Source organism: Pogona vitticeps, chromosome 2 (assembly GCF_051106095.1).
Source record: "Pogona vitticeps strain Pit_001003342236 chromosome 2, PviZW2.1, whole genome shotgun sequence".
NCBI lineage: Eukaryota > Metazoa > Chordata > Lepidosauria > Squamata > Agamidae > Pogona > Pogona vitticeps.
Window position 1 is genome coordinate 301,707,073 of NC_135784.1, and position 26,844 is coordinate 301,733,916.

General features: G+C 41.9%; 1 protein-coding gene across 4 annotated transcripts in view; it reads left to right on the forward strand.

The window, feature by feature from the left end:
* MYO5B (myosin VB) overlaps positions 1 to 26,844 on the forward strand; it is a 339,707-nt gene that overhangs the window by 259,043 nt on the left and 53,820 nt on the right. For all 4 annotated transcript variants that reach the window (XM_072992940.2, XM_072992941.2, XM_072992942.2 and 1 more), the window contains exons 21-25: positions 4,517 to 4,756; positions 17,970 to 18,206; positions 21,878 to 21,962; positions 24,332 to 24,480; positions 25,228 to 25,347. In XM_072992940.2, the coding sequence (XP_072849041.2) occupies positions 4,517 to 4,756; positions 17,970 to 18,206; positions 21,878 to 21,962; positions 24,332 to 24,480; positions 25,228 to 25,347 (831 nt within the window). The remainder of the gene's footprint in view (positions 1 to 4,516; positions 4,757 to 17,969; positions 18,207 to 21,877; positions 21,963 to 24,331; positions 24,481 to 25,227; positions 25,348 to 26,844) is intronic.

Below are 26,844 nucleotides of genomic sequence, written 5' to 3' on the forward strand. Positions count from 1 at the left end.
TGTTTGTTTGTTTCTGTTTTGGACCACACGCCCAGAATCCCTCAGCCAGCACAGCTGCTAGAAGTCCAGACAAACAAACAGACCAGTAACTTTTCTAAGATTTAGCTCTGGTTCCCCTACCAATAAATGTTTGGCTGCATATCATGGAGAAGAGACTTCAAAGATGATGAAAACTAGCCTATGTTTCTGGTTGTTAATGGTCCATATGTTTTATTTTGCTAGTCTTTAGGTCTGATATTCCATCCTCCTCCTTTAGAAACAACGCTTAGGCTTGGGTTTTTTTAGCAATTCTGAGAGCGAGGTCTGAAATTTTTCCTACCCAGCTGTGTTGAGTGCAGTAGAATAAGGGGGGGGGGAAGTGAAATGGCATTGAGTGGACTTGTGATGTACAGTAGTACCTCGGTTTGCAAAATTAATGCATTTTCCAGGATGTTGGGTAAAGCGAATTCATAAACCAGAACACGGATTGCCATAGGAACGGGGGCGGTGCTACAAACCTCCAGGCACAATGCATCCTGGGGAAACTTCCTTCGCAAACCAAAAAAAAAAAAAGTAAACCAAGGCATGGTTTTCAACGGATTTCCATTCGTAAACCGAAAATGACGTTAAGCGAGACGTTTGTAAACCAAGGTACTACTGTACCTCAGAAGTCGCACGCAGTATGCAGCAGACACCAATAGCACTAGTGAACCCATAATCCAAGAATGCAACATAGGTATGGTAGTTACATACACTTGCATGTAGTCCAGCTCTTATGTCTGAGGAACTGGGCTTGCAGTTAATTTTTAAGGTGCCACAACATTTTTGTCTTCTCCATGTTTTATTTTTATTTTGGTTTTGCCTGAGATGCTAGCACAGCTACCTCTTCGAAAACTTGCAAGAGAAACACTGTTTTCCATCAAGTGCATTTTAAACCACCTCACTGTGGAAACATCTGCCCCACTCCCATGCTCTGTATCGCAGAGCCTATGTAGCCCATCTCAGTAGCCGCACTGTGAAAAGCCTAGCATATACCTTGTCCAGCCACGTTTAGGGGCTTCCTTCCACATGTATTTTGAATGTATTAATTTCCTGTATATTCAAAAAGGAACGGAAACAACATAATCTCATTTTTCGTTGTAGTCCGTTTCAGTATGTATACATTTTTGCTTGGAATAGTCTGAAAATAGGGACGTGGTGGCGCTGTGGGCTAAACCGCAGAAGCCTGTGCTGCAGGGTCAGAAGACCAAGCAGTCGTAAGATCGAATCCACGTGACTGAGTGAGTGCCCGTCGCTTGTCCCGGCTCCCGCCAACCTAACGGTTCGAAAGCATGCAAATGCAAGTAGATAAATAGGGACCACTTCGGTGGGAAGGTAACAGCGTTCCGTGTCTAAGTCGCACTGGCCATGTGACCACGGAAGATTGTCTTCGGACAAAAACGCTGGCTCTATGGCTTGGAAACGGGGATGAGCACCGCCCCCTAGAGTCAAACACGACTGGACAAAAATTGTCAAGGGGAACCTTTACCTTTACCTTAGTCTGAAAATAAGTGGTTTGTTTGTTTGTTTGTTTAATTTATTTGCCTATTTATTCATTTCAAAACACCCACCATGAGGCTTCATCTTGCCAGCTCTCTTCTTTTTTCCCCAGGTCACTATTCCTTCCCTTCCTTCCTTTTCCCCCCTTTTTTTCTTTCTGCTGATCTGGAGGCATACACATTTTCAGATTCCAAAAGCAGTAGTTCTTTCAGTGTTCGAGCTACACAGGCAGAAGCCATTGTTCTGCAGCCCCTCAGAGGGCTAGCTTAATGAAGCTGTTTGCACTGAGAGGACCCTCAAGGCAAAAGTGGAAATCTGGAAATGTCATATAATATCAGCCACTCAGTGAAGAGAACACTTACCTGACAGAAGAGTGTTTTTCTGAGTCATATTTGGAAACACATCCTTCTGGTGAAGTCAGAAGTGCAGTTGGTACTCATGAGTCTTCTGTGTGCAGTGGACAGTGTTTATTTCCTGGTGGTGGCTTTGTATCCACAGGTAAAGGTAAAGGTTCCCCTTGACAATTTTTGTCCAGTCGTGTTCGACTCTAGGGGGCAGTGCTCATCCCCGTTTCCAAGCCATAGAGCCAGCGTTTGTCCAAAGACAATCTTCCGTGGTCACATGGCCAGTGCGACTTAGACACGGAACGCTGTTACCTTCCCACCGAGGTGGTCCCTATTTATCTACTTGCATTTGCATGCTTTCGAACCGCTAGGTTGGCGGGAGCTGGGACAAGCGACGGGTGCTCACTCCGTCGCGTGGATTCGATCTTACGACTGCTTGGTCTTCTGACCCTGCAGCACAGGCTTCTGCAGTTTAGCCCACAACGCCATCACATCCCTTTTTTATCCACACCCTTGGCCCCAAAATATACTTCATTCACAGGAAGCCTGCCATTAGAAGCAAGCCATTCATTAGTGAACCTGTTCAAGCAAACCTTTGTATATGAGCCATCATACTTGCAAACAGAGCTTTTGCTTACTTTCTTTTGACCAAAGACAAAACAAAATAAGCTATTTTGCATGCTACAAGAGGTGTGAAAAGCTTTTCCTGTCACAATCAGATGTTTTCAGTAGTTAAGTAATTCCCTCTTTCTAGTTATCAGTGATGTGTAATGTATAATCTGGCCCTCATTTACTGGTAGCAAAATTTATAAACTGGCATCTGTCCTTTCCTTCAATTTGGATTTTTTTCCCCAGCACTCAAAATGATGTTGGGACTGTTCATGCTCACCATGGTCCCCATGTAAAAAAAAATAAAATAAAGAAGTAAAACCTAGCCACTGTGAACTGTCCATTCATACACATGGACAACCTTTCCAGATCAAGTCTTGAGAAGTCTCAGTACAATGACGTATTTGACATATGTCCATTTAGGGAATGCTGGAAATGTGAATCTGTATGCACCACCCAGAGGTACCACAAGAACACAATTTCAGTATTCAGCAGGCTTGGTGAAAAATGTCCTTTTTTAGATTAAAAAATTCCAAAAAACCCTAACCAGCATGGCCTGTGAGGCCAGTTTCTCAAAGCTGTAGTCCAAAAAAGGAACTTTTCTAAACTTTGAACCAGTTAGATAGTAGAGTCTTGGGTAAGTTGAGCCTTTGGTCTAGTCCAAGAAGGCAATTCTTATGTTCCTGTATCTTAACTAAGTTTTTTTTAACTATATTTATCAACAGATTGGAAACCTTGACCTCTGAGCGTTCAGCCTGGAGGCAGGCAGTGCATCATGGCCTCTCCCATTTTGAAGAGACACTTGTCCAGCAGGCCGAGGCAAAGAGGCAGTCCCAAAAGCAGCAAAACTAGGGAGCTGGACAGGGGACAGATTGTATTTGTCTTCAGTTTGGAAGGGATTGTCACTCTCGAATTGGCCTTCTCAGCCACACTAGACGCTGTTCCAAGTTCTCCTCAGAGCACGTTACTATAGTCTCTCGAGATTGAAGGATGCCTATGATTTATTAATTAGTTAGGGTACAATCAACAGGCGTTCAGCCCATTGCTTGGTCTGCTGGGGAATAGACTGGTTTGCTCCTTTTTCCAAGAGATCACATATGCTGTATTTTATCACTGGAATGAACCAAAATGTCCCCAGAGCATTACCACCTGCACCTTTCTGAGCCCTCATCAGGCATTCTCCTTTTATATTAATGCTGATAGGATCCCTCTGGTTTGTTCTGTTTCCCGTGTGTTATTGCTGAAAATGGCCCAAAAACAAACCTCTTGCCTGTCAAAGCCCTTTCTGGGTTTCCGATACAGTGGGGTCTCGACTTACGAACGGCTCGACATACGAACGTTTCGACTTACGAACCGCTCTCATAGGAATATATGGACTCGACTTACGAACTTAGATTCGAGTTACGAACTCTTTTTTTCCTTTTTTTAAAAAGCTAAGTCATCTTGGGTTAAAAGGAAAAAATGAAAAAATATCCCCCTCTAGTGGCAGAAGGCGGAATAGCAGCTTCCCATTAGTTTCTATGGACGAAAAGAGCAGATACGGATTAAATGGTTTTCAATGCATTCCTATGGGAAATGCAGATTCGACTTAAGAACTTTTCGACCTGAGAACTGCCTTCCAATACGGATTAAGTTCGTAAGTTGAGACCCCACTGTATCATGAAACTGCCTACTAAGCAAGCCATTTCAAGGGAATGGCAAATTGATAGAAACTACAGTTAAATAGTTCCGGAACACCTCAAAAAGGAGATAAATTACGGCAAGCAGCAGAAGTGTCGATTATGTTCTTCAGTATTGTACTTGGCCTACAGCTGGCCATACAGACCAAGCTGACTTAAGGGAGTTTTGGGAACTGTAGTCTGAAAAAGTCATTTTTCCCCCTAAACCTTCTGAATATTGAAGTGAAAGAGGCACAGGATCTTGTGGCGTCTGTGAGTGGTGCATACACATTTCAAATTCCAGCTTTCACTGAACGAACCTATGTTACATTTTTCCCTGGAGGCTGAATTCTCCTGAGGGTCATTTTACATTCATGTGTTTTGCAGATGCTTATGGAGCACAAAGCCACTGTCATCCAGAAGTATGCCCGGGCTTGGCTGGCAAGGAAACATTTTGTCAAATTCCGAAGTGCTGCCGTGGTGGTGCAGTGCTACTTTAGGCGCATGAAGGCTAAGCAGGAGCTGAAGGCCCTGAAGATCGAAGCCCGGTCAGCAGAGCACTTGAAGAGACTCAATATTGGCATGGAGAACAAGGTGGTCCAGCTGCAGAGGAAGATAGACGAACAGGTAAACTCCCTGAATCTCTTTCCTACTGTGAATAAATAGACCTCGTGGATTGTTCAAAATTTTGAGCAAGGTGGGAATAGTGTGCTGGGGTCAAAGGTGCAGGAGAACCATGGATCGTAATGGGTTTTGCACTGGCCAGCCGTCCTCTCCCCAGGTGCAGCTTTGAAGTCTCTAGCATTTTTGGAAATCATTAACCCACATGCATGCCTCATAGGTCTGCAAGCGGTCGTTAAGTTTTGGGTAATCTTTGTATGCCTGTTCCTACCGGTAGTCCCAGTCGTATGAATCATTTACCTTTGTTAAGAGTTGATGTTTTGTGCAACATTTCAGTTACTGTCCAGGACTGCCTGGAATACTTGACAAAAATCCCCAGTAGTATGAAAACCAAGGTTGGGGAAATTTTGGCCCACCTGGGATTGGTGGGACTGCAGCTTACATCTGTTAGTTACACTGGCTATGATTGGAGTTGCTGTCCAATTGGAGTTGCTGTCCAACAACATTGGGGGGGGGGCACATATTCTCCACCTTTTTTCCTTAGAATATACCAGCCTTCCTCAATTTGGTTCCTTCCAGATCATGACTAGAGCGGATCATAATTGCGGTCTAACAGCATTTGGGGAAACCACATGTTCCCTTCCAATGATTCAAACAGGAAGTTGAGCTTTGGCGTGTAGCTTATTTTTGCATTTGATTAGTTCGAAAATTGGTGTGCCATTTTCTCAATTATAAATACCCGAGGTGGCTTGATATAAAAGCAATTTAGAAAAATGCAAATTCACAAAAACCTTAAAGGCAAGCAGCAGGAAGTCCATGCAGGAAGAACCAAGCAGATTCTAAAATGAAAATTGATAACAACTTCCCAATTATTGTTTGATAAACTCCTGTATATAAAAAAAGACTCAGTAAAGACCAGAGCTTATAAAATTAGCTTTTAAAAGAACATTGTTTTATTAACATGGAACTTTGGGACAACAAGCTTATTTGGCCAAAAAATGTAATTTATTGCACTGTGTAAGTGGTTTTCCCCTTACTGGTAAGCTCTGGAAAGGAAAGGAAACACAAAATTACAAAAGACGAACAATACATCTGGTTAGGATTGATGTAAGAATGGTATAAAATTTGACAGTTGTTTTGTCAGAATGCATCTAGAAAAGCCTTAAAACACCTTTTAAAATAAATTTTTTAAAGTAGCTAGTAATAGTTGATTGTTACACCAGAATGATAGTTTTGTAAATATTCATTATGGTGGTTGTGGGTTTTTCAGGCTCTTTGGCCATTTTCTTAGGTTTTTCTTCCTAACGTTTCGCCAGTCTCTGTCAACGGCATCTTCAGAGGATAGGAGTCAGAACTCTGTCCGTGCTCTGGTTTTCAATGTATTCACTACATGGCTTTCAACGTGTTACATAATTGTACTTCATTACTCCCAACCGTAACTAGTTGTAGGTAAGGGAAGGACATTGCCTGTGATGGGTTACTTCCAGGCCCTGATAACGACTGTGGTAGATGAACTACAGTGGTGCCCCGCATAGCGAGCGTTCCGTTTAACGACGAATCCACATAGCGATGTCGATTTTGCAATCGCATTGCGATGGTTTTAGTTGCTAAAAATCGCATTGCGATGATCGGTAAGCGTTTCGCTTACTGATTTTCACATTGCGATGTTTAGAAAACAGCTGATCGGTGGTTCCAAAATGGCCACCGGGGAAAAATGGCCACCCGCAGCATTTTCGCGCCCTTTCCTCGCTTACCGGGCAGCGAAAATGGTGGCCGGATGGAGGATTTCCACATCGCGGTGAGTTTTTTCCCCATAGGAATGCATTAAAGAACTTCGCTGAACGGTGAGTTTGGGCCCCATAGGAATGCATTAAACTAAGTTTAATGCGTTCCTATGGGGTTTTCTATCCGTTTAGCGATGTTTTTGCATAGCAATGATTAATTCGGAACGGATTATCGTCGCTATGCGGGGCACCACTGTATTGTTGAGAGCAAGGGTATTTTTGCTGGAAACATTTTATCTCCACTTACCATCCATGGTGGATGCAGCTCGGTTAAGCCCATTATGCTTAGAAATGGAACTTACCACAATTTAGTGGTATGGTGCAGTTTCCACAGGTGTTTCATGGGTGCCCCAGATTCTGCACCCCACCTCCTCCCATGGGCACCCTCTTAAAGGAATCAGCAGGGCAAGGAAGCCCACAACGCAGCTGCTGACAGGGCACCCACAGGAGGAGGCGGGCCACAGAATCTAGGGCACCTGCACAACACCTGTGGGCCCAATCCAGCCAAAAAAAACACCAAATTGTGGTAAGTGCCATCTCTAATTACAATTTCAAAGAAAGGACAGCTTCACCTGGAAGGTGGTCCATGAAAATATGGTGGAACATCTTACTACTTCAACAATTCATTATCATTTAAAGTTAGACATTTTAATTTGTCCGTGAAGGGGAAAAGAAAGGAAGTGTAGCTTTCACCTTGGAGTGAAAACCATTTATCCCAAAGTAAATGGTGGCACTGCGGGTTAAACCGCAGAAGCCTCTGTGCTGAAAGGTCATGTGACCTGCAGTCGTAAGATCGAATCCACGTGACGGAGTGAGCCCCCATCACTTGTCCCAGCTCCCACCAACCTAGCAGTTAGAAAACTTGTAAAAATGTGAGTAGATAAATAGGTACCACCACGGTGGGAAGGTAACGGTGTTCCGTGTCTAGTCGCACTGGCCACGTGACCACGGAAGATTGTCTTAGGACAAATGCTAGCTCCATGGGTTGGAAACGGAGATGACCCCTAGAGTCAGACATGACTGGACAAATTGTCAAGGGGAACCTTTACCTAAAACACCTGCTAGGAGCTGGTATGATGGTAGGAAAGCACCTATTCAGTTGTTCTCAGCGGCAACTAGTTAGGAATGTGTGATACCTGCCTCATTATTATCAGAATAATCTCCATCTCATGGGAAAAATAACACCACATATTCAGGAGAGTTGTTTGTAAAGGTGCCCATGTAATTTTTCAAAGGCAGGATTTTCATAACACCTAGATATTCTTAAGTCTGGCTACTGCTTTAATTTAAAAAGAAACAAAAGGAAAGGCTCTTGCATACTCTTTTGGAGCCTTTGCAACTGTGTGTATCATTTCCTCGTACATCACTACTCGCTCTTTTTTTTTTTTGAGTCTGTAAAGAGAACTCTTTGTATGCTGTGAAATCAACTTTGCCATATCTCTCATACACATTATTACAACTGCACATTTACTTTGGAAATAGAAAACTGGAAATGTTTGTTCCAATATTCTTGCTGTCTTATCATGATACCCTTTTTATTTAGAGAGAGACATAACCTATTGTGAGGCAAGTTGAAGCAGAAGTTAGCCTCCAAGGAAGTAGTTCCGTAGAAGATACAGGCCAAAAGGGGCTGAAATTCAATGCTAGGAAGGCAGACAAAATGAAGGACACCCACTTGGCTTTGGGTAGGACTGTAAATCCTCACTAGTAAATAAAATTCGCAATGGTGCAATGTTGGCCAGTGGGTACAATTGCTTTATCAACCCTGTGTTATTTTATAGGATGCAAACAATAAAACAGTATGCAGCGTGTCGCCATTTCAAAAGAGTGTGAAGTTAGACAACATGGATAGGACCTCTGTATGGAGTCCTACTTTAGATCCTTCTTCCTAATAAAAAATTCACAAATGACACAGGTGGTTTGTCCATGAGGAAAGGAATACCTTCAGCTGTAAATCAGTCCAAAACTATCCGTGAACTGGAAATTCTTTAGAACAGCACATCGAATCGTTATGATGCCTCCACCCCTAGTTATTGCTCTGGAAGTGGTACATTCTCTGAGGATGTTCCTGGAACTCTTAATAGAGATCTTGCAACTGTGACAACAAGGTTTTGTGCAAAAAAAAGTGGGGTGGGGTGAGGGTGAGGGTGCAAAAAAAAAAGCACCTTGTTTTGCATGAATCGTCCAAAACGTAGGTGACAGCTTTGTTCTGTAAATGTAATTTGAAGCATTGTCTGGGTTGTTTCCATGATTCCAGTCCTTCTGTGCTTTGGTATATATAGCTGTTTTTGTTTTCCAAGGGAAAGGATACTGGAGACTTTTTGTGCAAGTCAGAGAGACCTTAAAAGGAGAGAGAACAAATTCTTTGCCTTTGTTTAAGCTAGAGGCAAGGATTCTCATGGGTTTTAAAACTCCTCCGTGAGATTCTTCCTTCTTGAATAGGCTAAATCAACAGGAACAAGGCATTTAGCCGGTATCCTCTCCACGTTACCAGCTGGAACCTCTAAAACAAGGGATGATCTGACTGAGAAAAGTCATCAGAGGATCATCAGAGGATGAACATGGTTCTTTCAGGGTGTAGTTGAATCTTCACCAACAGGTAGGATCATCCAGGTTCGCCAAGCATCTGAGGCCTCAGCTTCAGCCAAAAGGATCCCTTTATTGGTCCACTATGGTCCGGTGTCTTGACATCCTTCTTGGGGGTAGGGTAAGGGAACAGATTTGGCCAAGGGAACTCTATTTAAGTGCCCAAAGATAAAGTTCACAAGAAATCAAAGATGCCAAAAAGTAGTTGACAGCTTGTGTGCGACCAAAAAGGAAAAAGAAAAAAGAAAAGAAAATCTGTAAGCGTAGCCTTGCTTAACCTTGGCTCAAACTGAATTAAGTAAGACAATTGGAAGTCTTGCAGAGAAAATCCTCCAGTGTGCAGATTTGTCATGATGTTAAAAGGAAACTGCTGCCAAGCAAAGATTTCTTTACTAAGCCTTCATTGTGCACTTCCTCCATCGCTTATCACTATTGACTGCTGGAAAAGCCTTGTTAAGGTTACAATAAAGGAGATAGCCATCTTTGGCCTGCTATCCCTTTCCTGGTCGAGGGACGACAAAGAGAAGCACTGAATTCTTACGTCCAGATATTGGACTAGTTATTCTCTAGACGAGAATATAGCCTCAGAAGGAGTTGCTCTTGGTTTAGGGCAATTTATAGGGTTTTTTAAAAACCTGAACGGGCAGCTCTCTGATCATCCCTGTAAAAGTGACCCAACAGACGAATGCATCTCCAGCTCTTAGAATATTATACTCATCTTTCATTTTTAATTTTGTGAGCAGAAGTGGGGAGGTTTCTGAAACTGGCCTTCCCTCAAAAGTAGCTACAAACAATATCATGTTCTGCATACAGTAGAATCCCCGTAACTACAGGGGATTGCTTCCAAGCTCCCCTGCAGATGCTGAAAAATGTGGTTTTTAGCAAACACGATACATAGGATATATAGTGTTTGCTAAAATCCACATTTTAGAAAATGCGGCGCTGTGGTGGCGTTGTGGGCTAAACCACAGAAGCCTGTGCTGCAGGGTCAGAAGACCAGCAGTCGTAAGATTGACTGCTGGTCATAAGATCGAATCCACGTGATGGAGTGAGCGCCCGTCACTTGTCCCAGCTCCCGCCAACCTAGTGGTTCAAAAGCATGCAAATGCAAGTAGATAATTGGGACCTTGATGAATTGACCCCTGCCTGGCTCCGCTTGGAAAGAAGCTCAAAGGACACCTCTTTTAATGAGAACGCGCGCCACTTAGCAAACCTCTGTTCTGCCTACAACCTTCACATTATTAACGGCTCACCCCAGTATCTTCACGCTGATAACTTTACCTTTCTTTCCTTCCAAGGTGCCAGTGTGCTGGACTATATCTTGGTTTCACCCGAGTTGCTGTCTAGATGCAGTGATTTTTCCATTGGCGCCCGCATTGACAGCGACCACGCCCCATTATCTTTAAAAATCTCGATTTCTTCCTCTCAGGAACCCAAAGACAGACTGCCCTTTTGCTCCAAGCTTTGGCCCAAATGGTCTCCTATAATCAGATCTGCTTTCGACCAATGGTCTCTTAGCCCTGATACGATCCTCCTTAGGAAAACAATTTGGTCCACTACATCACCATCAATAGCTGCCTCATCTTATCAGCAGATTACCCACTCCTTAGCAGAACTGCTCAGCTCTGAAGCCAAACCAAAAAATAAAGCTAAACATCACACTTGGTTTGACGCTGAATGTTGGGCCACTAAACGCCTTATGCGCCGTTTATTCTCTTTATTTCAAGTCTACAACTCCCCAGAGACCAAGGCTACTTACTGCAGGTTGAGAATTATATGGCGCAGTCTCATTGACGCCAAGAAGCACAATTTTGCTTTGCGGAAATGGTGCCAGCTCCTAGAGGCCACAACATCAAAGAACAGCAAACTTTTCTGGTCACTCATTACCCACTCCCTTTCGGAAGACTCCTATAAAAGCTCCCTGCCTATCTCCCCTTCTAATTGGTCAACTTACTATTCAAAAATATTTTCTTCCCAGGACCCAATTCCTATGCCAAAGAATCTTCCCTCTGAGCTCCCCCTCTGGCCACCGGTCTCTAGGGACGAGGTCCTAAAGCTCATCTATGCTCTGAAACGCGGGAAGTCTCCCGGTCCTGACGGAATCTCCAATGACCTCTTAATCAACAACGCCCAATGGTGGGCTGATCCTCTGGCAAATCTATTCACCCTAATAGACGAACACGGCTCTATTCCAGAGGATTGGCTCACCTCCATCCTGGTTCCTATTTTTAAAAAAGGCGACCCTTCTAACCCGGGCAACTATAGACCGATCAGTTTACTCTCCACCATCGGAAAGCTATATAGTAAACATCTTCTGGTCCATCTCACTTCCTGGTCCGTTTCTATAAACCTTCCAGGACAAGAGCAAATCGGTTTTCACCCGGGTAGTTCAACACTGGATCACGCATTAACTCTCTCGTTCTTAGCAGAGAAGTATGTATATCATTTTAAAGGGAACCTGTTCGTGGCCTTTGTTGATTTGAAAGCGGCCTTCGACTCTGTCAATAGGTCCATTTTGTGGGGAAAACTAGCCGCATGGGGAATTCCCCCACGTCTTCTTTTTTTAATACGTAAATTACACCACGCTAACTTCTGCCAAGTCCGTTTTAACTATAGTGGCTCCATCTCGGAAAAGATCCCAATTAACAGAGGAGTGAGACAGGGTTGCATCTTAGCTCCGTTCCTATTCAACCTTTTTTTAGCAGATCTACGTTCTCAGCTGCTGCCAGCCGAAAAGTCTGCTCCGTTCCTAAATAAGATACCCGTTCCCCTTCTGTTATACGCGGATGATGCGGCTCTCCTTTCTATATCTAGTCTTGGTCTAAGACAACTTCTCTCTCTTTTTCAATCTTACTGCTTACGCAATGATCTTGTTATTAACGCTGAGAAAACCAAGATTATGGTCTTTTCAAAATCATGGAAGCCCTTACACTGGAAAACCAATAGTCAACAGATTGAACAGGTGAGATCCTTTAAGTATCTAGGTTTACTATTCCATTTTCAACTCAAATGGACCACACATAGAGATTCTGCAATCGCATCCACCTCATGCCTTCTTGGTGCGATAACTAAATTCCATTATAACTCTGGGAACCAGTTTGTTCCAGCTGCCACCCGAATTTTTCAGGCAAAACTGATTAACCGCCTACTCTATGGCGCCCCAATTTGGATAAATGCTATGGACAACAAAGTAGATCTACTGGCTGCCTCTTTTTACCGCCGGATTCTAGGGATACCAACTTCAATTAAACTATCGACTATAGCCCTAGAGTTAGGCATGCATCTACCCTCATCGGTAGCGTGGGCACTCACATTCAAATTCTGGCTCCGCCTTTTCTTTAAAACAGACCCAGACTCTCTTTTAGTTCATCTACTTAAGGATCATTATCAATCCAAGTGGTTTACGTTATGTGAAACCAAACTTGGATCGATTGGTATACCTTTAAATTCCATCTTTAACAGCAATTTTGATCAGGCGCTCTCTCTTGTTAAAGAGAAACTATGGGAGTCCGAGTATATCCATCTGGTCTCCAGTATCAACCAAACATGCTCTCCTATCCACTATGGTATCTTCCCTACCTTTGGCTCTGGACATTTTTACTTACACTCCCTGCTGAACCCCCTAACCAGGAGAGCTTTTATGCTAGCGCGGCTGAATATTTTCCCCTCCGAGGTCCTCAAGGGGCGATATGCCCGAGTACCCTTTGAAAAAAGAACTTGTAACCTTTGCAGATTAGAACCCGATTCAGTTTCGCATATCCTGTGTCACTGCCCCAAGTTTAGAGATCTCCGAGACCGAATTCTAGGACCAATCATCTCGGGCTTCTCTGGTCCCCCCCAGCTCCTGACAGGTTTCCTCCTCCATGACTTTTCTCTGGAAACTACGACTCCAGTAGCTGAGTTTCTTGCTAAAGTGCTCACTCTCCAAACTTCAAAAAACTAACCTAACTTCCCCCACTATTTTAATTTATTATTGGATTGTATGTTTTAACTGTTTTATGCCAATAAAGGTTGCTTAAAGAAGAAGAAGATAAATAGGGACCACCTTGGTGGGAAGGTAACAGTGTTCCGTGTCTAAGTCGCACTGGCCATGTGACCACGGAAGATTGTCTTCGGACAAAACGCTGGCTCTATGGCTTGGAAATGGGGATGAGTACTGCCCCCTAGAGTCGAACACGACTGGCCAAAAATTGTCAAGGGGAACCTTTACCTATATATAGCATGACTCAGACTCCCTTTAGTGGCAGGTTCTGGAAATGACACTGTGGAAATATATTTTTCTAACAAATGCTATAGGTCTGGTTCCCTTTAATGGCCTGTATATATTTCTAGGATTTTTCTTTTCATTTTTTAAATATTTTCAGACTGTGGATAAGTGAATCAGCGGATACTTGATCCTGTGGATAAAGGGATCCTACTGTATCAGATATTAAAACTCCTGTATCTCTAAAAGAGCTGCATCTCCACCAATTTATTAGACAGTGTAATATGCAAAAGGGGAGTAGACTTAGAAAGAATGTGCTTCAAGACAGGTGCTGTGGGAACCTGTCTAGTACATGAATACTGTATAATGAAGCTGCTACAAATTTCTCTTCTTCTCTCAAGGAATTCTTTTTGCATCAATACATTTTATGTAGGCTATTTTCTTCAATAGTCTACTCATGTGGCAAAGACCATAGAAGAGATGTTTGCTTTCTCCCACGATACATCTTTCGTAGTTTAAAGTCAGATAATTAGCTAAGGAGTATCTTTGGGTTCTCTTAATATTGCTTTTTAAAGAGGAAGGATAGTGCAGGCAATAGAAAAGCACAGGATGGTTACAAATGGGAAAAAAGACAAAAATACCATCTGTAAATTTTCAGGAAATGCAGAATACAAATGTCAGCTGGAAGTGCCTTCATCTATGTGAATATTTATGATACATGTACAGTGGGGTCTTGACTTAAGAACGGCTTGAGTTAAGAACATTTTGACTTAAGAACCACTCTCATAGGAAAATATTGACTTGACTTAAGTACTTAGATTTGAGTTAAGAACTGAAAAAAACCACTTGGGAGGCAGGGAAAGTGCAAAATTTGAACTTTCAGTTAACTGTTGGCCAGTGAAAAGGGTGCCTGTCTGCTTCCTCACTCCTCCCAGCGTTTAGAGAGTGGATTGGGAGACAGTCTTCAGACTGCCTGGTCCTGTACTGCCTGGACTGTATTTTCCCTGCCTTCCCTGAACCTTTCTTGACCTAAGAAAAAAAGAAACAAAATATCCCCCTCTAGTGGTCTAAGGCAGAATAGCAGCTTCCCATTAGTTTCTATGGATGGAAAAGAGCCGATACGGATCAAATGGTTTTCAATGCATTCCTATGGGAAATGCAGATTTGACCTGAGAACTTTTTGACTTGAGAACCGCCTTCCAATATGGATTAAGTTCTCAAGTCAAGACCCAACTGTATATGTACCTGTTTATGGTTGCTTCTAGCCCCTGATCCTATGGCTTGCTTTTGAAGCCCCATATTGCTCTAAGTAGTGATAGAAATTAGTATAATTCTGCTTGTATACTAATGTGTTCCTCCTTAAAAAAAAAAAAAGGCAGGTTTTCAGGCAATGCGGTTTTGGCTGTTGATTGTTTTTAGCTCTTTTGACAGATTCATCCAGGGACAGTCTTGCCACTTTTGATTCCAATCCTCTTGCACTCCTGAACTTTCAAAATCATCTAGCAGTGGTTCCCAACCTTGAATCCCCAGATGTTCCCAGACTAAAACTCCCAGAAGCCTTCACCATTAGCTGCTCTGGCCAGGATTTCTGGGAATTTTAGTCCCAAAACATCTGGGGACCCAAGGTTGGGAACCACAGATCTAGAGAACAATGAAGAACTTAGAAATTGCTGTGCCATCTACACCCCTTGAGCAAGACTTCCTGCTTCTTTCTAGTCGCCCAGTGCTTTATCTCTTCCCACCAACCATCGCATAGACAAGCATATGCAAATACATACACACACACACACTCCCTCTCTCATTTCAGTTTCCCTGAGACAATCACTTATTGCTGTTCTAAAGACACTTAATGAGATTCCCAAACCTCCTTTCTGCCTAATTTCATTTCAGAGCCTGTCTGCTAGTTATTGGCTCTCATTCATTTTGATGGCATCCCTATTACGTGGTATTCTTCAAAGCACTCCCTTGTCAGGGCATAAAATTGGAACAAGAGAAAATCCGCCTCCAATAAAGAACTGAAACTGGCTCCTGAGGGCATTCTAAATTTGTTTGGTCACTTTTCTGTGGGATCCAGCAGGCTCTATTTGCTTGTTTATTAATCAATTAGTTATAAACACAGACATACGAGTCCTTCGATGAACTAAGAGCTGTTCTTGTACTCCCCATAACAACCCTGCGAAGTAGGTCAGGCTGAGAAAGGGGGTGGCTTAAGGTCATTCTGTAAATTTCAAAGGACGAAAACTGAGACCACACATTTGGATAGTCTCACAGGCCTTCAGCATCAACCAGTATGCAGATGAGTTTGTTGGTGATAATTACATTAAGAGCAAAATATTTGAATGCAGATTGTAACCATCTCAATAATATTTATTTATTTATTAAATTTATACCCCACCCATCTAGACCAAAGTACATATGTACATGAGGAATTGGTAAGAGGACGTCTTAATGTTTACAAAATTTATAACCTGCCTTTCCACTTAGAGGAGTGCCAAACCTGGATTACAGACATTAGATGATTATAAAATTCTGCATCTGACATAGAAGACTAGAGTCCAAAAAAGCTTACATTGAGTAAAACCCATTAGACTATACAGAGCTGCAGTCTTTGTTCTTTTTGCTGTTATAGAAAAACAAATGAATCTGGTGAATATCAATAAAACATCTGTGTCAATGCAAATATAGAATAGTATTGATGGTTGTTGTGGGTTTTTCGGACTCTTTGGCCGTGTTCTGAAGGTTGTTCTTTCTAACGTTTTGCCAGTCTCTGTGGCCGGCATCTTCAGAGGACAGGAGTCAGAACTCTGTCTGTGCTCTGGTGTAGTGCAGTGGTGTTGAACTGTGGCCCTCCAGATGTTCTTGGCCTTCAACTCCCAGAAATCCTGGCCAGCAGAGGTGGTGGTGAAGGCTTCTGGGAGTTGAAGTCCAAGAACATCTGGAGGGCCACAGTTCGACACCACTGGTGTAGTGTGTGGGATAGTTGAGAACACAGACACAAGTTCTAACTCCTGTCCTCTGAAGATGCCGTCCACAGAGACTGGCGAAACGTTAGGAAGAACAACCTTCAGAACACGGCCAAAGAGCCCAAAAATCCCACAACAACCATCAGATCCTGGCCGTGAAAGCCTTCGAGAATACATAGATTGGTATTATTTACATGAGGGTCAAGGGACTGGTGAGACACATTTTTAAAAACTTGTCTGGGTGGCAGTAGCCAAAAAAGAGCCTAAATCTTTACTAAGCTTTGAGAGCTATATGCAGTTTACTTTTTGGTGCTTCTTAAGGAATACTTATTTATGAGAGTCTGTTAATCTAGAGAAATGAACTTTAGTCCACAAAAATTATGTCATAGCTAATGCACTACAATGAGGTCACCATAATTGACTTAACAGCCTGCAGTTATTGGCTGACTAGATAGGTATCTGGTTGTGGAGCCAGAGGTTGGGAGTTCGATTCCCCACTGTGCCTTCTGGGAGAAAAGCCAGCCTGGGTGGCCTTGGGTAAGATGCACAGTCCCAAGGCCCCACAAGAGGGCAATGGTAAGCTACTCCTGAGCAAGCCACTCTCTAACTAGAAAACCCTGGAAAGGGTTGCCATAATTCAGAATTGAGGGCACACTTATTGTTGTTGTTGTTGTTGTTGTTGTTATTGTTGTTGTTGTTGTTAATGCATTAGACCTAAATTCAGTTGCTTGTTCTGAGTAAACCCATTGAATCAGTTGTTTAGTGGTGAGACAGCATATGTTAATCCAATTGATTCAGTGGCTCTACTCTAGTTGAACATGGGACAAAGTCTTTTAAGGCAAAGATAAACAGTTTCAGTGGGCCTGGGGCCAGGTTTTGCAACAGGACACCAGAGGGACAGCATAGACCATGTGCAAAATGAAAAAAAAGGCTGGATGGCTATTAATTTTTTTATTTTTAATTTTTATTTAATAAAGGCTGGATGGGTACTAACTTGGAAGTAGCTGCGCATTCACTTCCATTTGTTTTTGTTTTTAATGGTGTCTTTTGGTATTAATCCTGCCAACCTAGCAGTTCGAAAGCATGTAAAAATGCAAGTAGGTAAATAGGTACCACTTCTCAGTGGGAAGGTAACGGTGTTCCGTGTCTAGTCGCGCTGGCCACGTGACCACAGAAACTATCTTCACACAAATGCTGGCTCAATTGCTTGGAAAAGGGGATGAGCACCGCGCCATAGAGTCAGACACGACTGGACATATTGTCAAGGGGAACCTTTACCTTTACCTTTTGGTATTAAACATGAATATGATGAATTTAAAAGATGAAATGCTGCTCCTGGAGGATTCTAGGAGCAGCCACTTGCCTTTGGAAAAACCAGATGGGATTCCGCATTTTGCCCAACCTGGCTTTAAGGTGTCACAAGACTATTAATATTTTTTTTTCCTGTAACAGACTAAAATGGCTACCCACCCACTCCTGGAAATTATTAATTGTATTAGAATGCCTTTTAAAAAACTTTGATAGTTGAGAGAGTGGTGGACACAATGCTAGAAACCTACCAACCAATAATACTAATTTATTATTTTAAAACTGTTTGCAAATGTTCTGCCCTTTTTGGTGTGTTATTTCTCTTGAGAGATGTTGGGCTGTGTTCTTATGTTCCGTTGCCTCACTCACTGCAGAACAAAGAATACAAGCTCCTGAACGAGCAGTTCTCCGCAACCACCTCTGCTCATGCAACGGAGATGGAGAAACTGAAGAAAGAACTGCAACAGTACCAGCAGAAGAAAGGGGACAGCAACCAGATTGCAAGTTTGCAAGAAGAGATGGACTCTCTCCGGCTGGCCCTGGAAAAGGCTCATGGGGAAAGAAAGATTGTAGAAGACACCTACACAAAAGAGAAGGATATGCTGCAAAAGGTAATGCTTTCTAGAAACTTATAGACCGTCTCTCGTGGCCAGAATTTTGTTGGTTGGTTTATGCTGGCTTAAGTGCCCTGTCATAAATTGTTGCCATGAACTGCCACTACTGAAGAAGTCACTGCTTGTATCCCTCGTCACATGTGTGAGTTGGTAAAAATGAGGAATGCTAGTAGCAACTCATTAACTAGGGGCAATTTGACACTATGTTTTATGGCATTGCACCAAATCTTGGTGTAATGGAACAGTTGGATTCTGGCCATAGTATCAAAACCAAGATTTGGAAGTGACAGGTTCCAAGTAAACTGGCTACATTAAGATTTGTTCGTAACAAGAGTATGGCAATGTTGCATTTCAAAAAGGAAACGTGGGACCAAAATTGTTGCCGTATTTTATGTCAGTTTTTTCAAGGAGGTAGCTGTGTAAAAATATGCACCCAACTAATATTGCAGCCAATTATTTCTTTTGTGTTACATTGCCATAATTTAGAGCAAGAAATTACTTCTTAAACAGTAAAACGAATAAGGGGAATTAATTACTTTTTGAAAAGTAACTTTACAGTGACTTTGAGACTCTGTCTTCTGCTGATGGCAGCCCCTATCAACTCTGTTGGGGACTGGGCTTGACATGCAGGCGGCAAAGTGGCAAATGCATTTCAATATAAGAACATGTAAGGTAATGCAGATTGGGGAAGAAATTCAAAACTTTAGTTATCAGCTGATGGGTTCTGAGCTGTCTGTGACAGATCGGGAAAGAGAACTGGGTGTGCAGGTGGACAGCCCGATGAAAGGGTCAACCCAGCATGTGGCGGCAGCGAAGAAGGACAGTTCCATGCTAGGTATCATTAAAAAGGGGAACTGAAAATAAAACAGCCAACATTATAATGCCATTGTACAAAACGCTGGTAAGGATGCACCTGGAGTATTGCGTGCAGTTCTGGTCGCTGCACCTGAAAAAAGACAGAGTGGAACTGGAAAAGGTGAAGAAGAGAGTGACTAAAATGATGACTGGGCTGAGGGACCTCCCTGATGAGGAAAGGCAATAGCATTTGGGGCTCTTTAGTTTAGAGAAAAGGCGCCTGAGGGGGACCTGATTGAGACGTATAAAATTATGCAGGGGGTGGATAAAGTGGATAGGGGGAAGCTCTTTTCCCTCTCACGCAATACAAGAACCAGGGGACCTCCACTCACATTTGAGTGCTGGGAGAGTGGGAACAGACCAAAGAAAATCTTTCTTGACCCAGCGTGTGATTCGTCTGTGGAACTCCTTGCCCCAGGATGTGGTGATGGCATCTGGCCTAGAGGCCTTGAAAAGGGGATTGGACAGATTCCTGGAGGAAAGTCCATCGCAGGTGACAAGCCATGATGGGGATGTATAATCTCCAGGCTTTGAAAGAAGGTACCTCCAAATGCCAGATGCAGGAGAGAGGTATCAGGAGACAGGTCTATGGTTGTCTCGTGTGCTTCCAAAGGCATCTGGTGGGGCCACTGTGAGATACAGGAAGCTGGACTAAATGGGCCCTTGGCCTGATCCAGCAGGGCTCCTCTAATGCTGTTATACAGACAGACCTCAAAAATGCTGCTGATGGTTACCAAAGTCTTAGTAACTCTCCAATAGCCCAGTCATACACAGATGATGATCTTGGCCAGTTTTTAATTGTACTACATACGGGCTGCTTTCTTGGTGACTTTTTAGTTTGCAATAACATGATGCATGTGATAAACCGAACAGCTGTGTTCTTATCATAGGGAAAACTAATGCACCAAGACCTTTTACATTTCCACTTTTGTCTTCCCCTCATGGGTCAAACGCATAGAGTCACTCCTTCTAATGCAGTTTGAACTTCCTTTATATATTGAGAGTTTGCTCCCCACGAGTTCCTTATTTTCATTTAGGGTTGCTTTTTAATGCCCTGAGTAATTATTGATAAAATAACCTCTGTAAATTTTGCCTGCCAAGACGGAAGGGTAGTGTATGAACATAGATAAAATTAAAGTGTTATGTGGATGTGAGGCTTAGGAGGCATGCATTGTTAGTCTTAACTGAGGCAGCAAAAAAAAAAATCTTTATTATACTGGAACATAAAGCTTTCATTCTTTGGCAACTCAGAATCCACATACACTCTGGGTAGCAATTTTCCAAATTACACTTGTTCTGCCTTGAGCAGCAATTTGTGTTGACTGAGAAGAACACCACAGTGAAATGTGGGGCACTGGCCCGTAGTCCTGCCCACACACATCACAATGGAACAATATTGTGCGCACGGATATATTTTATCCCAAGTAATTCAGTGAAGTAAGACTGTTATGTGGAGATAAATATGACCTTGTGTGGATATGGCGACGTCTCTCAGATCTGCCATTTGGGGCCTAGTATAAGCAAAGTCTACACCAATCTTTGCTTTCCAAAACAAAATAAAGTTTCATGTATTGTAAGAGAATTATTCCTCCATTTCAGAGGAGAAATCACACATTAGAGTGTCTTGGCTTCTAGTAGTTGGAATGGCTTTGCAATCCAATAGCAATGTGGAGTTTTTCTCTCAGATATCCTCAGCTTTAGCCGGGAGGTGTTTGAAATTCACTTGTTTGTTTGTTTGTTTATTAAATTTATACCCCACCCAACTAGACAGTGGGCGGCTTACAACTTCAAGTTTTATGGAAAACATTTTGGTGCTTACACATTTTTTGTCTGTTTCTTTTTAAAGCACAAGTTAGAAATCTGTCTTCAATATTCCGTGATGCTATACAGAGCTCATTCTTCCCATTATGTCTGTAGAACATAGTGGAATGTGACTCCTATTTAAATAAATTGCATTCTGAGAAGCAGAACTAACCATTTCCAAAATGAAACTGGAGTAGGAAGAACTTTCTAGGAAAGTACGAAGATTTTTTAAAAAATGATTCTTTGAGAGGGGAGAGAAAAAAAAAGATTTTCTTGGTCTCCAAATAGTTGTTGCTGGATAACTCAGTGGTTTAGCACAGGGGTCCCCAACCCCCAGTCCGCGGCCCGGTGCTGGTCTGTGGGCTTGCTGGAACTGGGCCGCAGAAGCGGATCTCCATACCCCACACACACACGCATGCACAGTGGGTGTGTTGTGCTCACGGAGGGGCACGCCCACCCTCAAGCATGACACGCCCACCCACAAGCATGGGGTCCCCTTGCACATGGAGCCCACACCCCCCAACCGGTCCGCAGTCCCAAAAAGGTTGGGCACCGCTGCCGTAGAGCTACCCAGAATTTTCCTGTTACTGCAAGTTACAAGGGAAGACCTGGAAGGCATGGAGGAATTCTGTCCACCATTACCGATCTGCTCATCAGGGATTCTCTCATATGTTTCCAAGAAGACAAGTAGAATGAATAGAAACCTCTGTTCCTTTGACGCACAAAGCAGACACTGTTCATAACTAAACTCTATGTTCATTTTTTTTTAAAAAAAAACTTGACAAGTTGCAAGTCCTTGTAACGTAGCATCCAAAGCAATTCTTCAGAGTCGGGTGTTAAGGTGAAATTTTCACCATGGTGTATAGTTATTCCAGCAATTGAAGAAGAACAAGGAGCCGGTTTAGGTGTGAAAGCCAGCCAGGTGAAATTCAGCCGTTCTGTGGAAGTTGGCTGAACTCAGGTTGACCTACATTGCAGATGATAACACGACTCTCTGGTTTCCTCTTTAGCGGATATCAGACTTGGAAGAAGAGAATGTGCTGCTGAAACAGGAAAAAGAGGAGCTTAATAACAAAATCCTGGGTCGGTCACAAGGTAAGGAGGAAAAGAGGGGTGCCTTAATTAGTGCAGATAATGAGCTAAAGAAGGTACTGTACATTCGGGTGGTTTTTTTAAAAAATATTATTGTGAATACTTCTCCCTTAATTGCTTGGCCGGGACACGAGAGAGAGGCAGCCCTTCGATGGTGGAATACTTTTCCTCAGAGGACTAAGTTTTTATCTTTCCGTCAACAGCTGAAGACCCACCTTTTCAGGCAGACTTTTAACCTTAACATGTAACTTTTAAAGTCGAGTCTCTGGATGCTGACTGTTAGCTTTTCACTTTGTAGCTTTGTTTTTAAAGTTAGTGCTTTTAATCACTTGACATATTTGATTATTACGATATGGTTTTTTTTAAATGTGTTATTGTCTTTTAGATTTACTTGTTTAAACCTTGTGAGTCTCCTGGGGCCCTCTAAATGGAGAGAAAGGCAGCTTATGAAGGAGACTAAATAAATATGTTCAATAAATAAATATATGCTCATAGCTGTGAATGGGGAACAGGTACTGCCTAATTGTCGAACAACACTCCTTCTCCCCTTTCCAAAACCATTTTCTGGGTCCTGCCTTTCAGATGTTTTATAGCAGTCCCTGTAGGAGGTAATTAAGTAAAAGATGAAATGTTTCAGGTAAGGATGGGGAACCTGAGGGGGGAGGGGCATATATTATTGAACTGCATTTCCTATCATCCTTGTTCCGTGGCTGCGCTGGACAGAGCTGATGGGGAGCTGCAGTCTAAATTCATATGCAGGGCCTTGGGTTGTCCATTGAGATAAAAGATTTCTTGTCCTTGTCTGGGGTTCATTTCTGGATTTAATCACGGCAGCACCTAAGATGTGGCAGGGGGGGGGCTACTGTAGAATGTCAGCAAAATGAATGGCAGTTTAGGAACAGCTATATTTAAGTGGCCGCATTTATAGCCTGATGAAGCATCTGTTGAACACAGCATAGCACTATGAGCAAATTATTTTGAAAGCTGATGTAGACATTGAGAAAGTAAGAAAGAAAACAGCTGAGAAAACTATCGTTTGCATGAAAAATGCAAGCGCTTGATTAATACCTTTTTCATGGATTGAACTGTAGAAGCACATAGTTGTGACAATCTTTTTTTTTTCATTATTGCTTGACTACAGCAATCTGTGTTGATTGCCTGGAAAAGTCTTCATTGATCACTAGAATGAATCTATATACTGTACGTCTCATGCAGTAATTTTGAAAGAAAAACAGTTTTATTGGATGTAGATGTTGTGTGTAAGGAGGGTTGTGGGAGAGAAGAAAGGATGCTTTTGATACCATAACAATAATATACATTTAAAGGTGTGTTGGCTGATTAATTGAGTATACCTTTTACTCGGTTTAGAATATCTAAATTGGTGATTCTGATCACTTAATTGATTAAAAGGTTGCAGCTGTTTTTATTTAATACAAAGCAGATGGAGGTTGTGCATCTAATTTTAGGCCTTAGAGATTTATTTTCTAAATTCCTTGTTCCCATTGCTCAAGTAATTCATTGCCATTACTTGTTATGCTATTTTAGAAGTAACTTATCATATCATTTATTATGTTGTTCATTGCTTTCTTATTATTTTTAAAAAGTACACCTTAGTACTGGTAAACAAACAACATTCATCTTGAAAAATACAATTAAAATGCCTCTAAAATTCTTCAAGATGCTCTTAAAAATCAAGTTAACAAGTAACTTTGTTATGTCAACCTTCAGGGTGAAATATTTAAGGAATAGTTTTATCACTTGTGCATGTCTTAATGAGTTTCCATGGCTGACTAGGGATTTTAACCCAGATCTCCTGAGTTGTAGTCTGTTACTTTATCCACTGCACCACAGCAGGTTTTATAACAACTAACGGATTAGAAAATATTATTCATTATACCACATTTTCACTGAAGTTACTTTCTTCTTACTTGTTCTGTTAGTTGTTATGCGACTTTATTACACTGTCACAATCAAAATAAAAGATACAAATAAACACACTACTTATAACTGGTTTTGAAAACAGGATACAGAAATCCTAGAAATTTGTGGAGAATTTTGGAATCAAATTTTGGCATATAGTGTTCTTGTTACATCTAACTGTGTTACTTGTAACTAAAGCCAGCAACTTAGAGCAGTTTGTGTAAGATTGGAGGCTGACAAAACATTTTAAGAGCACTGGCAACTGTTTTTTCAACCCATTCCATTGACATGGTCTAATGACAGATGTTAGCAGTGTTCCCATTGGGGAGTGAAAAACCCAACCAGCATGTTTATAATGTCACAGAGGTGTAACGGCTGCCCCATGGCCTTTCAGCCACAAAGCATGAGTTAAACCATGTCAAATCCCCCCTTCCCTTCATTTCTCCCACAAGATGAATTTGCACAAAATGCAAGTGAGGAAAATCTCCTGATGAAGAAGGAGCTAGACGAAGAGCGTGCTCGATATCAGAACCTTGTGAAGGAGTATTCGAGGCTAGAACAGAGATACGACAATCTGAGGGATGAGATGACTATCATAAAGGTAATGGGAAACTATTTTTAACTCTATACTCTGTTGAAGTATTAGTAAATCATACTCTGCCAACTTTAATCCTTTCTCAGAGAATGTATTTTATAAATGTTTACCACAGCATTTACAGTACAGCACATTTGCAAATAATTCTTCTTGCTGTTAGGTGCTTTTGCTGTTTGATTAATGCTGTTTATGTGTGTCCTTGTTTGAAGATAATTATTTCTCTCGCTCCATATATATATATATTATTCTTGTTGTCGTCTTATATAGAGAGAAGAATATAGAAGAATAGGGCTGTGTGTTTTGTTTTCAGGCTGACTTGCATTCCTTGAGGACCTGCAGGAATAGAAATATATTCTCCACTCTCACCCTCGCAACAAATCCTCTAAAGACAGAAATATTTTATTGGGCAGGGCACATGAGGGAGGAGAAGAGGGCAGAAACTCCACCTTCACCACTATTTATTTATTTATTTATTTATTTATTTATTTATTTATTTATTTATTTATTTATTTATTTATTTATTTATTTATTTATTTATTTATTTATTTATTTATTTATTTATTTATTTATTTATTTATTTGATTTCTATCCCGCCCATCTAGACCAAGGGTCTACTCATAAAACCAAAGTTTTTTGGTGCATGCAGAATTATCTGGGGGGGTGGAATATCCAGTTCCGCATTACCTTAACAATGGGTTCTTGGTCTCTCTCAGTGGTAAGTAACAAATGGGGGGTCTCTCTTTTTTTGGACAGCAAACCCCGGGACACAGACGAAACCCATCTAACCAGAGCAGCCTAGAATCTGATTCTAATTACCCATCTATTTCTACGTCAGAGGTTGGAGATACAGAAGATGCAATACAGCAGGTGGAGGTATGGAAATGACATTCAATCCATGTTTGGCGTATGGGCGTAGATAGGGTTCTGTGCAGTAAGCCATCCGCCTTTAATGCCATGATTCACTCTGGAAGTATTCTGAATGAAATAGATTTCTGAGAGACACAAGGGTAAATGTTTGGCTATTACTGTTTTCCTTATGCTGCTGAAAAACCAATACTGGTAATTTATTTGAAGCAGCAAATGTCAAAACCTCAGAACTTGCACTTTGCAAGTCATGCCATTTATATATTTTAATTAGCCAATTAGTGAGGATTAATTGTTAAATACACAGTGTAAACAGGGCTGTACACAGAGAGCATTAGGTAATTGTGATTAAAAATAAAGTAGGCACTTAATAATACATTATATAGCATGCTTCCTTTTCAAAATTGTCTAATGAGAGGTCTTTTTTTAACATACATTCATTCATTTTCATTGAGGTTTGTTTTCAGAAAGAGTAAGTTTTCCAGCTTCAGTGCGCTTTTAGTAGAATCAACTTTTTAAAATGACATTAAAAACAAAAAAAGCGAAGCAAAGCGAAGCTGCTTATATACCGCCTTATAGTGCTTAAAGCACTCTCTGGATGGTCTACAATTTAATTGTGCAGGCTACACAATTAATTGTGTCCCACCACCACCATGCACACAGTTGGCCCAAGGCCACACAGGTTGACTCTACTTCACAAGAGGCACAGTGAGGACTCGAACTTGCAACCTCTGGCTCCCCAGCCAGAAACTTGACTCACTGAGTTATCGTTGTCTTACTCTTCCTCTCTTACTAATTTTTTTTAGACTTCTAGTCAGTTTGTTTCTCAGTGCTGGAGTTTCCCCCACTTTTAAAGATGAGGTCAGGATTGGTAGTTAGCTAACCTTGGTAGCAAGAAAGATGGGGATGGCTTTCTGAAATACTAGGAGTGCAGTTACATGATCAAATACTGTAGGAATTGCTCCACATATGAAACACCACTGGACTTGAAGTACAGTGGTGCCTCGCTTAATGGCGATAATCAGTTCCAGGAAAATCGTTGTTAAGCGAAAACATTGTAAAGCAGGGGGAAAAGCCCATTGAAACACACTGAAACCCCTTCAGTGCATTCCAGTGGGGTCAAAACTCACTGTCCAACGAAGATCCTCCATAAGGCAGCCGTTTTCACTGCCTGTCTTGTGAGGAATCCGTCCCAGAAAACAGCGGGGAGCCATTTTGTTTACACGGCGGCCATTTTGAAACCGCCGATCAGCTGTTTTAAAATTGACGTTTTGCTAAGAATCGGTTCCCAAAGCAGGGAACCAATCATCGCAAAGCGAAAAAACCCCATTTAGACCATCATTTTGCGATCGCAATCGCAAAAAGATCATCATAATGCGGTTTCGTAATGCGAGGCACCACTGTATTTTTTACTGGCAGATCATGCAAAGACTGGTCCATCCCAAAGCAGTTTTTCTTTCCTTTCTGCTGTGAGGGGCTTCTACTTTTTCAAGACAGAGCAATTTG